Source organism: Meleagris gallopavo, chromosome 1 (genome assembly GCF_000146605.3).
Source record: "Meleagris gallopavo isolate NT-WF06-2002-E0010 breed Aviagen turkey brand Nicholas breeding stock chromosome 1, Turkey_5.1, whole genome shotgun sequence".
NCBI lineage: Eukaryota > Metazoa > Chordata > Aves > Galliformes > Phasianidae > Meleagris > Meleagris gallopavo.
The window spans coordinates 124,883,003-124,896,439 of NC_015011.2; the positions used below are offsets into that span (position 1 = coordinate 124,883,003).

The 13,437-nt window shown below is 36.2% G+C and overlaps 2 protein-coding genes across 2 annotated transcripts in view; both read left to right on the top strand.

Annotated features, from left to right (window-relative positions):
• LOC100550272 (P protein) overlaps positions 1 to 3,061 on the top strand; it is an 85,461-nt gene extending 82,400 nt beyond the window's left edge. The window contains exon 11 of the mRNA XM_031557309.1: positions 3,033 to 3,061. Within this exon, the coding sequence (XP_031413169.1) occupies positions 3,033 to 3,061 (29 nt within the window). The remainder of the gene's footprint in view (positions 1 to 3,032) is intronic.
• A 2,211-nt stretch (positions 3,062 to 5,272) lies between these two features.
• On the top strand, positions 5,273 to 11,408 carry LOC109365647 (P protein-like). Its single transcript, XM_031557329.1, has 5 exons — positions 5,273 to 5,429; positions 6,126 to 6,191; positions 7,167 to 7,223; positions 8,218 to 8,342; positions 11,228 to 11,408. The coding sequence occupies exons 1-5, from the start codon at positions 5,382 to 5,384 to the stop codon at positions 11,406 to 11,408; spliced, it is 477 nt and encodes a 158-aa protein (XP_031413189.1). The 5' UTR covers positions 5,273 to 5,381.
• The last annotated feature ends 2,029 nt before the right edge of the window (positions 11,409 to 13,437 follow it).

Sequence of the window (13,437 nt, forward strand, 5' to 3'; positions counted from 1 at the left end):
TGCAAATGTCAGTTTGGATTTCAGTTTTTGATGGCAGTTTTAGGTTTTGTTGTTCATTTTCCAAACAAAAAGTCGATCAAATCCGCATGACATGAAAGATTGAAGTTTTATCTGTACCTTACAAAAACTGTTGGATTAGTCCAAGGTAATGCAGAGTACCAAAATTTATGAAGTATATGGTAACAATGATAAAATGATCTCCATGGAGGGGTTCTGAATATATGTACTGTAGCAATTAAGCTAATACTGTCTTGACTATATGTAGGAAAAACAAGCTATTCCTCTTTGAGAAAAATCCTTCTTCCTCTGCTGAGGATATTTTAATACAATAAACCCTTACTAAAACAGAAAAAGGAAATTATATAAAACAATAAGCCAGAAAAAAAGAGCAAATTTTATTTCCCTTCTCTTTGTCACTGTCCCCTGGGAATAAACCTTTGAACTATAGACTCTGTGAAGTCTAAGAGGGATTTCACTGTGGATTTTATAGTAAAGGTCTCAGCTGTTCTGGAGGTGGGTGGAAAAAATGTACAAAGCTCATATGTAAATAAAGGTTTGTGAATAACCACTTCCTGTTGAAATGAAGCAGTGCTGCCAGTTATCATATGAAAATGAATTTTTCAGGAAAAGAAGTATTTTAATGCAACAGGCTTCAGTGGAGAAAAAAAAATAGAAGGATAAGAAATGAACTGAGGCTGCATTTGAAGCTTTACATTAAAGTCACTGACAGTCATATTTCAACTGTCATTTATCACTTATAAAGAAAGACTTGTGGAAATAAAATGTTGGGTGTAATGTATGATTTATCAAATATCTTCAGCAGCACGTTTTAGAAATATGCATGCCCTAGATTTCAGCTGGGAAATGTATGCTCTGAAATAGCATACATGTCATCAATTGCTCGGCTCCTAAATAATTTCCATTTGCCTCCTAGAGCCCTTGACAAGATAAAGTGGTAGAATTTTGGATCATTTTTATAATGCTGTTATTGTAATCTACCAAGAAATCTGATGAACTTTGTACAAAACTTTAAAAGCACTTTCAGGTTGATAAAAAAATTTAAACATGACAAAGCTCTAAATAAGTCCAGTTTGCATTAAAGCTGTGGAAATGCATATTTTTAAATAACTTCAAGCACAGCATACTTGTTGCATAATTGATTTGGATTGTTTTGATTTCTGATGTTAGACTTAAATTATCAATTTAGAGTATGGAAACTGTCATACAAAATCAGCGTTTGGCACACTATCACACAGTAGGCAATCACGAGATTTCTATAGATAATGAAGAATAAAATTCTTATAAAACTACTTCTGATCTCTCCTTACTATGATTTCACCTTATGGCATGACTCTGAAGTATTGCTGTCATGACGCCTACATTGCTGATACTACTTTTAACAGACTCCATTTTTGCATCTTTGGGTGTTTTAATTGCTTATATAAAATTGTGTAAATTTTCATTCTTTTTCTCAACTCTCAACATAAATGATATCCTGAATCAGTGAGCTCTGGGCCTGATTTGTGCACTGAAAAGATTAAAATCTGTGCTGCCTTGTTTTCAGTAGCAGTTTGTATTGAATTAACTATTGCTTTTTAAAAGACAAGTGCTATCCTTTGCTGTTTCACCAGGTGAGCAATGCTAGGTGTTCTGTTCTGCAGACAAAAACAGGGATGATGGTGAAGATTTCCCTTCTATGAAGAGATTGTAAAGCTGGTAGTCAGGCTGTGAGGTGGGGAGCTCTAGCATGCAAACTTTCATCCTCTTTGTCCATTCTGATTTTTCTTCTCAATGGCTGTTACTTGATTTTTTTAAAGAAATATTTTCAGGAAATTAGCTTTTATAGGAAATGCATTATATAGAGTGGTCTAAAATCATCATAATATGGGGATCCATTTGCAGGATGGAAGAAATGGGTGAGATGAAAATAAGGTATTCCCTTGGCATTTGGCTTTGACAGAATGAGGAGGAATGGAAAAGGACATTTGGATAAGAGGCATATTGGAGAGAGAATGAAAAAGAGGTGCTGGTATGACATCTGCAGGATGGAAAGAATTTTGGTGGTGGTTTCTGTCAAAAGAATGAGGTGTAGCTGAATAGTAGTCCAGACAAGAAGTTATCAGTGCTGGAGATGGGTTTTGGAAAGGAGAGATGAAATAGGGAGGAAGGTTTAGGTATCAAAGAAAGATAGGTAAGAATTATTGATGACATCATGTATTTGATGAGGATACATTGTACAGAGTCTTGTGCTTAAATATATTATAGCCCAAGCAACCAAAACTATGCCTCTGTTACCCAGAACCTGTGTGTCTCTGGCACTAACTGGGATCCAAACTAATCATGCTTGGGCCAACCAATATTTGTGATGTTATAGACAATTCCAACTTGAAAGGGAAAATCCTTATGAATCATGGTTCTTTCAGCTTAATTGTCTTTGCTTATGAAGTAACATAAAGATATGTTTTTTCAAGGATAAGAAGGATCAAATGGATATGGATGATTTCACATGTAAACTTTCAAAATTTCTTTGCATTCAAAAGTCCATCAAATCTCTCAGCTTTTCTGAGGCTAAATGTCTGTGTCAATTAATTTCTGAGCTCTTTCAATTCTGTACCTGAGCTTTTGCTTATGGATTCTGAGATTCATTCTGTAATGTTGTTTATTTTCTTTTCAGACTTCCCAAGGGTTTGGATTGGGTCCATGCTATTTTCCAAAAGAACAATAATGATTTTTTTGCCTAACATGATGCCCTCTGAATGTGAGATTTTCCAGAGATAAAAATAGTATAGGCATTAGATGGAACTGTGGTTCAGTGTGGCATAGCTTATAAATGGTATATCTTATTTTCTCCTTCTGTAAGCTTTTAAAATGCACATACAAATAAATGGTTTGTTTACAGTTTGCTTTATGAGAAAAGAAAATCAAAGAGTCATCCACTTTTTCTGAAGCCTCCTCCAAAGCTCATCTTTTGAATAATTATATGTCTCAATGCTTTCCAGTTTTAATTTTGCTGTGAAATTTCCACTTGATAGGTTCCGGAAATGAAGAGTTGCACGCTTGACAATTATTTTTTTGCAGTACAACTTTGTATCTGAATAGTCTTGATTTATTCTTCAGGATATATTTTGTATGGGCCCTTTGAAAAATCACTAGGATAAAGGAGCTGATGGATTACTCCATTTATATACTTCCCCTCATCCTTCTACAAAAATTAAAGCAGGTTTTACCCATAGATCATATCATAGAATCATAGAGTGGCCTGGGTTGAAAAGGACCACAAAAATCATCTAGTTTCAACCCCCTGCTATGTGCAGGGTCGCCAACCACCAGACCAGGCTGCCCAGGGCCACATCCAGCCTGGCCTTGAATGCCTCCAGGGATGGGGCATCCACAGCCTCCTTGGGCAACCTGTTCCAGTGTGTCACCACCCTCTGTGTGAAAAACTTCCTCTTAATATCTAATCTAAATCTCCCCTTTCTCAGTTTCAAACCATTCTCTCTTGTTCTATCACTATCCACCCTCATAAATCCCCCTCCTGTTTATATGCTCCCTTCAAGTACTGGAAGGCCACAGCAAACTCATGGAAACTGAAAATGTTGTCAAACCAGTATAGTCAATTAAGAATACAAAGACAAAGGCCTTATGTGAAAAAATCAAAAGTAACAATATAAAATACCTAAGACCAATCAAATCTTGGAAAACACATGACATTTTTCTGAGAACTGTAAAAGAGCTAATTGGTGAGAGTGTTGATTAGATGAGGAGAAAGCCTCTAGTCTGAGGAACACAGAGGATTGCTTAGTATCTTACCATTTACTTTGTCTTGAAAAGGAGCTGATCTTCCCTGGTTAACGCCTCTGTTTCATGTTTTCGTTGGAGAGAACTGTGTGGCATAATTGCAAAATGCCATTGCCAGACATTAAATGTTGAGTATATTGAATGCCCCTCAATATTGTAGTTTCATAAAGGCCATAGAAGTACATTCATATCAACACTCTGTACCTAGAGATTGTAGATATAATCATGAGTTACCACACACTTTTGTGGAAGCTCGTTGGAAGTGTAATCTGTGCTATTGTACCATTAGAACATAGAAACCCTCCTTTGCTACTATGACCAAATTATTCTTCTGTGCATTTTGAAGATAGGACAATTTTTTCAATGAATCCTAAGATTAGCCAATTAAGTTGTTTATTTTTCTATTAATTTGCCAAGTTGCTTTGTTGTTTATCATTACTGTAAAAAATTTAAGTTCAAGGAAAAAATCAAAGCCAAATGTCTCCTTTTTTCTTTCCTTCACAAGTAGGTGGGAGAGCCTTGAGATGTTTGCATCCTATTGTTTCTTATGAAAAGGAAATATCTCTAGACTGTCTTATTTCTGTCTCAGATATAATTCTGGCTTATGTCTGAATATTTAGACACATTAATAATAAATGCCGTTGATTAGATTCAGTCTTTTGTATTGCGAATTTTATTAATTACATTCTAACTTTAATTGACTTATTTTACACAATCTGTGATCTTTCAGACATGGTGGATTAAATAATTACAAATGAGCACTAGGAGAAAAAGCAATTTTTTTCAAGGCATGTCTGCTTTCATATTTTCTTCTTGAGAATTTTATGTGCAATTGATTCATTGGTTATATAGGCATGGACAAGAGTTTGTATGTTGTATGAACTGTTGAAGTGTTAAAAGGGTATATATATGAAGTATGAAGTATATGTCTTTCTTGAAGTGAAAGCTTTTTGTAGAGAAAATGCTAGTGTAGAAAGCCACTGTATGAAGGAATATTGCTCTGCATGTATGAGTGAAAAAGCAAGTGCACAAGCTTATGAGATCTGTCTGTACCCCAGACGACAAAGTAGACCTGGAAACTCAATGTAGTGTGTCTCTGTAGAATTAATTTGCCCCAGGTCTGAGTGATTTGCTTTGGTCTTGCTTTGTAAGTCATTGTAGTTCATTTGGAGGTGTAAAAGCCCCTAGAAAGATTGAGGTGGATCACCTCCTGGGGATGTCTTCTTCTTATGGGCTGTGAAGGGAAAGCAGGAAGACTAGCTTAGAATGGGTTGCCCAGTATTTTTATCCTTAAGATGGGAAGATGGATTCCTTTCCTTCCCAGGTGATTGGATGGAAAATAAAAAACTCATGCTCAAATCCCTTTTCTTTATCCCACAGTGAGACAAAGTAATCAGCCACTCCTTCCTCAGGTGTGTTTTTTTTTTCTTTTCTTTTCTGAGAGGAGAGTGGGGTAAAATAAGGGGAAGAAAAAAGAATCAACTATAGGAGATTTTATTCTTTCAGTAATAAGGAAATGTTAAAAGGATTCTTTGATTGCTTCTTACCCTTTCTTGCAGATTGTTCACAGGACTCTTGCAGCGATGTTAGGCTCTTTGGCAGCTTTAGCTGCATTAGCTGCTATTGGGGAGGTAAGTTATTGAACTGCAAGTGCTCATTTTGTTTCTGTCTATGATATAAAAATTTCTGAGAGTGTTATGTTGCAAATGGACGCAGTAGTCTTTTTAAAGAGAATGAAATGGTAGGGAAGATATTGGGTTGAGAAAACATAATGGGGAAAATAGAAGAGCTTAGGGTATGGACAGGGAGAGGAGAAAAGTCAATTGATACATTTTGTTCTGATTTGTAGGGAGCTGATTACAGATATTTTCAGTTTAATTCAGACTTACTTTAACACTGTTATTTTCAGTAATGTTAGTATACCAATGAAGCTGTGTTTCTTTAAACTCCCCCCAGCTTGTTTGCAGGTAAAGCTATACGCTTTTGTTCTCTCAGGAAAAAGAAAAGTGGGTTGTACAATATAATTCTGTTATCGTTTGTTTCTGTAATGCTATATAAGGAGCAAATAGATAAATAAACCAAGAACTTAAGGTAGACTTTTGATAATGACTCACTTAGAATGTTGCAGTACTTTGAATTAGTGGTAGTAGAAGTAAGAATAGTAATAAAATAATAAGAGATTTTTGGTATACCTTAAAGGAGTGCTTATTAATTTAATTCGTGGCTTATTTAAATGACTCACCAATTAAATGGAGTTTATATTTCGTAGCTAATCACAAGTTAGCTGCTCCATGGTATTCACTGGTAATTGTATTTTTTGATTACAGAGGCCAAGTATGGTCAAAGTGGTAGAGTGGATTGATTATGAGACACTGGCACTACTGTTTGGAATGGTAATTAAGATGTACCTCTTGCTCTAAATGTGTTGAAGTTCTCACATTCAATATCTAGATGGTTTTGTTCCGATGAAAATTTGTTTATCAAAAGGATTATGAACAGACTTCTGAAAGAACCTTTGAAAATTTGGATTCTTTTCAAGTTCTTTTTTCCTTCTGTAAAATTGTGATAACATACCAAAAATATAATTGAGGTTCATAATAGGAAAGACCTGCTTAAGTGCCAAGTATTATCACTTATCTTGCTAATTTTGTGTACTCAAAACCTTCCCCAAACACACTTACCTGGAAAAAAAAGTCTTTTGTTGCTTTAGTGCTATGTTTGGAACCAAAAAGAGAAAACCTGAAAAGGAGGACAAATATTTGATCAGATTATAATAATACATTATTTTATTCACTTTTGTCCAGAACTATTTGTGGTCAAAAGTGTGATTTAACTCTAACATGAAATATACAGTGTATGCAGACAAAATTGCTGCTATCTGTTGACAATCTGAGCTTTTTTATTTCCTGACAACACTCCCTACCCTCCTGTCCTGCCCACAGAAAAAGAAAGCAAGAAAACCCATAAAATCTATTGGGAGAAAAATTGGATGGACTGGCAAACTCTCAGAAATGTGGAAAAGTGCAGAAACTGATATCTTCTGTACTCTGTAGTGCATTACTGCTGGAAACCCACAGTTATTGCCTTATCTTTGTTAATGACATAAGGGAGATACTTTGAGTCTTTCATGTATGATGCCTACTTAATCATAACAAGTAAGATTAAACTAGACTAATTTTGAGAACAAAATTTCACCATATGATATCTGAGGTATCTGACAACTGTACTGGATATCCTGATATGATGGTGATTAGATTCTCAAAACTTTGTCAAGCATGGAAGACATTTTTTAGGGACACAAAGTACATCACATTGTTTTTGTGTAATAATATTTGCAAACTATTATTTTTTTCTTCATTTTTTGGTAGATGGTTTTGGTGGCCATATTTTCAGAGACTGGATTCTTTGATTACTGTGCAGTAAAGGTAGGTTTGTTTTAGTACTCTTAATTATTATTAAATTAATTCTTAGTATTTACTAAGATCTTCTGTGATAGGGCTTGGTGTAATAGGAGCTTTCTTTGGGCAGTTTACATCTATCACACTGCAAGTGACAGTGGTCATCTTGTAATTTTGAAAAAATCTCTCAGGAATGAAAGGAAGCCCTTAAGGCAATTAGTTTTTTTTCTTGAGGAAGGCAAAGGCCCCCAGTAGGGTACACAAGTATATAAACAATATAGAGCTGAATTATCGCACTAACTTCCCCAAGACTGTAGTTCCTCTGTAGCTAACATCTTTATTTATCTCTGGCAGTAGGAGAGAGGAAATGTGGGAACAATCATTAGTTTTACAATCACAGATGATAAATGACCACAGACCTTTGCACAGCAGTAGAACCAAAGAATGCATGAACAGGGTAATTCTGATAGATTGGCTGTAAAGCAAGTATTACCTATATTGAGGAACTCCTTCATCTGCTGCAAAACTTAATTTTCTTGAACTGTGGAAAGAAATAAAACAAAAGTAATAAAGAAGACTGCTTTGAGCAAAGAACACCTAAAGAAGATGTGGGTGGATAGTTGCCCAAGCTCTGTCAGTGCTGCTCTGAGAACAGGAAAGGTGTCCCAATGTGTGGAGGTGGTGGAAGGGATGAACCGTACTAATCCACTCAGCTCCAAAGGCAGAAAGTGGGAACTCAGCCCTACTCCTACCACAGACCCCCTTCGTGTCTGGCAGTGGAGTATGAGGTCTCTTCACATTTTTTTAATTCCTCTGCATGGTGGAGATATTTGCATACTTCTGAGAATTGTTTTACTGCTAAGTTAATCATTACTGGAGAGGGCACTGCTGGAGGTGCATGAGCTTCTCTGAGCTCACTGTTGTTTCACCTTTGGTGAGGTTGTTCATCTGTCATTTTTTCTGAAGTTAGACGGAATGTTCCAGTCCTTTGATTTTGATGCTATTTGTTTGTTTTTATTAGGCTTATCGATTCTCTAGAGGCAAGGTGTGGGCCATGATTACGCTTCTGTGCCTTATTGCTGCAATTCTTTCTGCATTTTTGGACAACGTTACCACAATGTTGCTCTTTACTCCAGTAACCATAAGGTACTTTATTGTTATGGTTTTGGACTTAGTGTTTTACAGCCAGCAATCCGTAGTAAATGTATGTGCAAACATGCTTGTTTGGACTTTTCTTGGTCATATAAAATGGAAATCAAAACTTCAAATACTCCTATTTTAGTAGGGTAAAGAGCTGATGTTTTCAAAGTGATGAGTTGCCATTTTCCTTTAGTGTTAGTGATGAGTATATATCTGAAGCCTGTTCCATTGGCAGCTGCCTTGGCAGCTAATCACTCCGGTTTGTCTCCACATCTGAACTGCAACAGCATATTGTACCACTACTCCCTTGCAGATGATATTTTTTCATCTTGTAAGGAGGGAGAATATTTTTAATTAAAGCTGCCTTGTTCTTTACTGGTTATATACAATTTTGTCTAGTAATTTATGTTTTACTGAAGTTTAGCCCTTCTAGTACTCGTTGGAATACTTCTGCATTTCAAGTAAAAGTCTTTCTGAATATGAAACTGAATTTTCTCCCTACTGGTGATTATGACGTTGGTACAGTTGCAGACCAATTTCATGATTTAAGATTAGATATTTGGAACAGTAACTTAATTACTTCAGGATTATGTAAATTAATAGCACCAGATTTGCAACTACATTATATGAGAGTGTTATTATAAGTACTGCTTAACATGAATTTAACCTGTGTCCAGTTAACCCGATTTAGTTTCTGAAAGATTTAGGGCTTTTTAAGATATTCCAAGTGATGTAATACTTGCAGTTATTGTCACATTAAAGTACACAAAATTCTATTAGGATATGGTACCATTTTATGAGGTAGTATAAAACAGTAACAAAAAACAAACAAACAAACAAAAATAAATACATAAAATTGCAAGTGCAATTTATTCTGGATTGGGAAACAGTTGGTAAATGAAAGCTCCATTTGTTTTCTGTCTGGTTATATTTTGAAGAGATCACTGCCTTACTCTGATTAATGATTTCACCTATAACAGTAACCAATTATTAAACACTGAGTTTTATTTATCTCTGTTGCAGCATATTTTGTATTAAATGCAATTGGGAATGAATTGAAAGCCAAATGCTAATACATTATGAACTACTTTTCACATGCAGAGCTACTATAGCATTTTTTCTATTTTATGCCAAATGCATTTGTAACACCAAAGAAGTTGCAAATTATTACCAAAGCAAAAATATTTTTTTCTCTCTTCTAAGCCAATAATTGCCCATTTCTGAAATTATATGATTCTGAAACTTCATGATGAGGGTCATTTATTCTGTTCTTATCTCACTGCCATTGTCTTCAGTCTAAAGCTTCGATCCATCACACTGTGCTGCCATTGCCATGGAAATAAAAGCCTGCAGAAAATGCTACTCATTCTGTGCATATAAGGATTTAGACTGTCATTAATAAGATATAAAACATGATGCTTGTTTCCCTCTGCGTTTTTGCAGTAAGCTGATAATTAATAGCTAACATTCTCAGCTATTGTTTATTTTCAAGATGCTTTGTTGCTGGGAACTGGGAAAGGCTATAGTTATTAACATGTGAAGTTATATAATTAGGGTAAGTGGGCTGAGAAAGTTCAGTTGACTGGTACAGCTCATATACTAGGATTGTGCTGTACTTCAGGACTGGCCCTTCTTGGAGTACATCAGAGATTAATTCTTCAAGTTACCACTGGACTCGTTAAAAAAAAAAGGCACGAACAACAACAGAACAAACAAATAAACAACAACAACAACAACAAAAACGGCAAACCAACACTAAAGGAAAGTTAACTTTAGAAACACTGGAAAACAAGGAGTGAGGAAGATCAGCATACAAGCATGGTTGTGGTACAGTGCCACAACGTTACAATTGGGCTAGCTCTACTGTAAAGCTCACTTCAATTGCATAATTTTACACTATTAGGGGAAATAAATGCATTTTTGTACAGTCATTTGGCCTGGACTTTTTATGTACTGAAGTTTGTATTGGCTGACAGTGCTTTTTCCAGTTTTTAAATTGATACTCCTGGTGACAGGTAAGTGTATCAAGTTAAGCTTCTGTGCAACACTTTTCTCTTTGAAATATAGGTTTTAATAATATAGACTTAGATAGAGCCATAAAGCTGAACTCTTCCTTCAGGGAAATGACTGGCAGTGCTACAAGGAATGAGATCCTTAGGATGAGAGCCCACTGCCCAGCCTTTTCCATATCCCATATTAAGTTGGAGGGGGCAATAATTTAAGCCCTTGAATGGCCCCTTGAAAAGCAGAGTGGATTTTCCTTCCTGCACTGTGGTCAGGAGTGAGTACAGGACATGTACTCCCAAATCACCCTGGCCTCACACCTAACCATCAGGCTTTAGGGAAGAGGGGAAAATTGGAAGAAGAATTAACTGGGTAAACCTAAGCTGAAAACAGGTCTCTGATATATGAATCATGGATGATAGGTATCCTGCCCTCTGCTTCTGCTCTCCACATGACAATCAACAACTGAGGATGAATGCAGAGCTTGTGGTTACCCATATGTTGGTGTCACCTGGGGACCATGGCTGAGAAACTGTGAACGTGGTTTTAAATTCGAAATGCAACTTTCTGTACAGTCCAACTCTTGGGATAATTAATTACTTCTAATTAAATGCTTTTTTTAAGCACATCAATTTCATTGCCATTGACTATTGCATTATAACTGTAAAATATATGCATATTTTACATTGATAGATCAATAATTACTGAAATGCTTGTAAAATTGAAAGTTCGGCCACACAACAAACACGAACATGCATACATATTAATTTTAACGTCTTGCAGTTTTTCCATTGGAAGAACTTTGTTTTGTAAATTGTATAGATCTTAAGATTTAAGAGAATTTGATGATAGGGTAAGATGTTAATTTCATTTTCTTTACACTGCAGGCTCTGTGAAGTACTGAATCTTGATCCAAGGCATGTCCTGATTGCAGAAGTAATCTTCACAAATATTGGGGGGGCTGCTACAGCTGTTGGGGATCCTCCAAATGTGATTATTGTTTCCAAGCAGGAGCTGAGGAGGCAGGTGGGTACTGCAAGCTGCTTTTCTGCTAAAATTAAGTTCTGATGCTGATTTATGCTGTGATGAACCTTTTATTCCCCAGACAGCCATATGAACAGAACACAAACCGTTTGTTCTGCCACACTATTTCTTTCTTATTAGGACGATCAGACAGAGAAGAGTGATCTTCTGGGGGCAAAACTGTGATGAAGAATAGACTTTTTGATACGGGCTGAGAATACTGGTTTCCTTTCTTTATTTTGGGGGATTTTCCTTGTCAGTGACAAAGTGAAGAAGGAATCAAAACAATGGAAGGCTCTAAATGCAGAAAGTTTCAAAAAATAAGAAATGGATACAAGAAGGAAGATGAAAATCTAAACCTTTTGTACAGAATGAGTTTTCTCTCAAAATTTAAATATATTGAGATCATTCAGTTGCTTCTTAGGACTTTAAAACCAGACATAACTGTCCATGCACACCACCCCCACACCATGAGAGGTGACATTACTCCTGTAGACCTATCACATGCAGCCCAACTGCAGGTGGTGTCTTGGTCCTCCAGCTACAGCCCTTTGGGATATGGAGAGCTGAGTGGGGCTTCTGCCATGCAGCATAGGCACAGCTGTCTCCCACCTTCTGCCTCCCAGTGGTATCCTCAGGTACGATGGGAGATTCTAACTTCCTTCTCTTGCCTCTTCTATTTGTGGATAAAATTGTTTCTTCATTTTACTGGGTGACTGGTGCCAAAGGGAAGGTTACAGTGCCAGGTGCTGGGTGGGACAGAACTGCAGACACCTGCCAATGGAAATGTGCTGGTCCCACTATCTCCTCCCACCTATATGGCCTCCTCCATCCTGTAGGGACACCAAGCCACCAAGCATGTGTCTTCTATTTTATACAGGTTTCATAAATGCCAAATAACTTTGTCACTAATGCCGTACATAAATTCAAATGAATTTGATGCTAGCATATGGGTTAGTATGGAAATATCTGTGCAAGAGGAATGAGGGATTTTTACTATAAAATTGTTCTTTTTTTTTGTTTGTTTGTTTGGAGTCAGTTATGTTTCTGTTGTGCTAAAAATATTTTCTAATTAACTGCATACACTCAAATTGTTTAAGTACTGTCCAGGTTGGAAAATGTCTTTGAAAGTTAATAGTGTTGGATTAATTAAATGTTTACTCCCAAAATGTTTAAAAGGTACTGCAATTAGTTTTGTTAAACTGTGACTTTGGAGACTGTAATATTCCTCACTAAAAGTTTGATTGCTAATTTTTACATTTCTAAACATAAAATCAGTGCAATTTTTTCGACTTGTCTTTTCTAAAGGAAAATAATTAGCACCTGCCACGGAGGTCATTTTCCAAAATACTCAGGAACTCATCATTTCCATAGAAACTTTAGCAGGGGCCACAAACAAAGGAAGCAATTAAGCCATCACATCGAAAGGAAACATTTTTTTATTTTACTTGAATGTGATATTGATAATTTTAGGAGGACTCAGATGTACAAATACTATAGCAAACGTGACAAATACTGAGTTCCAAATTCTGTATTTGAAACAAGCAGAAAAACTTTGCAAGCATTTTAACTCTGGAGTATTTTCAGATCTGAGTTAGTCCACAGAAAAAAAAGGTGTCAGGAAATAGACAGGACCATGAGACTTGTTCTTCTTCTTTTCTATGTTCTCATATGTTCTATGTTCTCATATGTTACATCTCCATATCTAAATGAGAGAAGGTCAAAGACATATCCTTGGCTCTAAAGTGGCTCTCCACTATTTTAGTCCCCATTGCTTATGGCTGAGGAGATCTGCTTGGTAGAGGGCTAAAGCAAGAGTGAGGGCAGGGAAGGATCATCTGGATTCCTGCAGTCTCTGCTATTGGACTGATTTCTCAGTTCCTGATTTTGTCCATCCTCATTAGCAAGCTCCTTTTATTCAGTAGATAAAATGTAGATGTTGTCTTGTTTAGGAAATTAGTTCTAGTAACAGGTGCTGTGAGGATGAGATATAGGATCAAACTCAAGCCTGCATTTAAAATGTATGAAATACCTGCTATATTTGTATTGAGTAAAATTTAATGGTTTTTTTTTT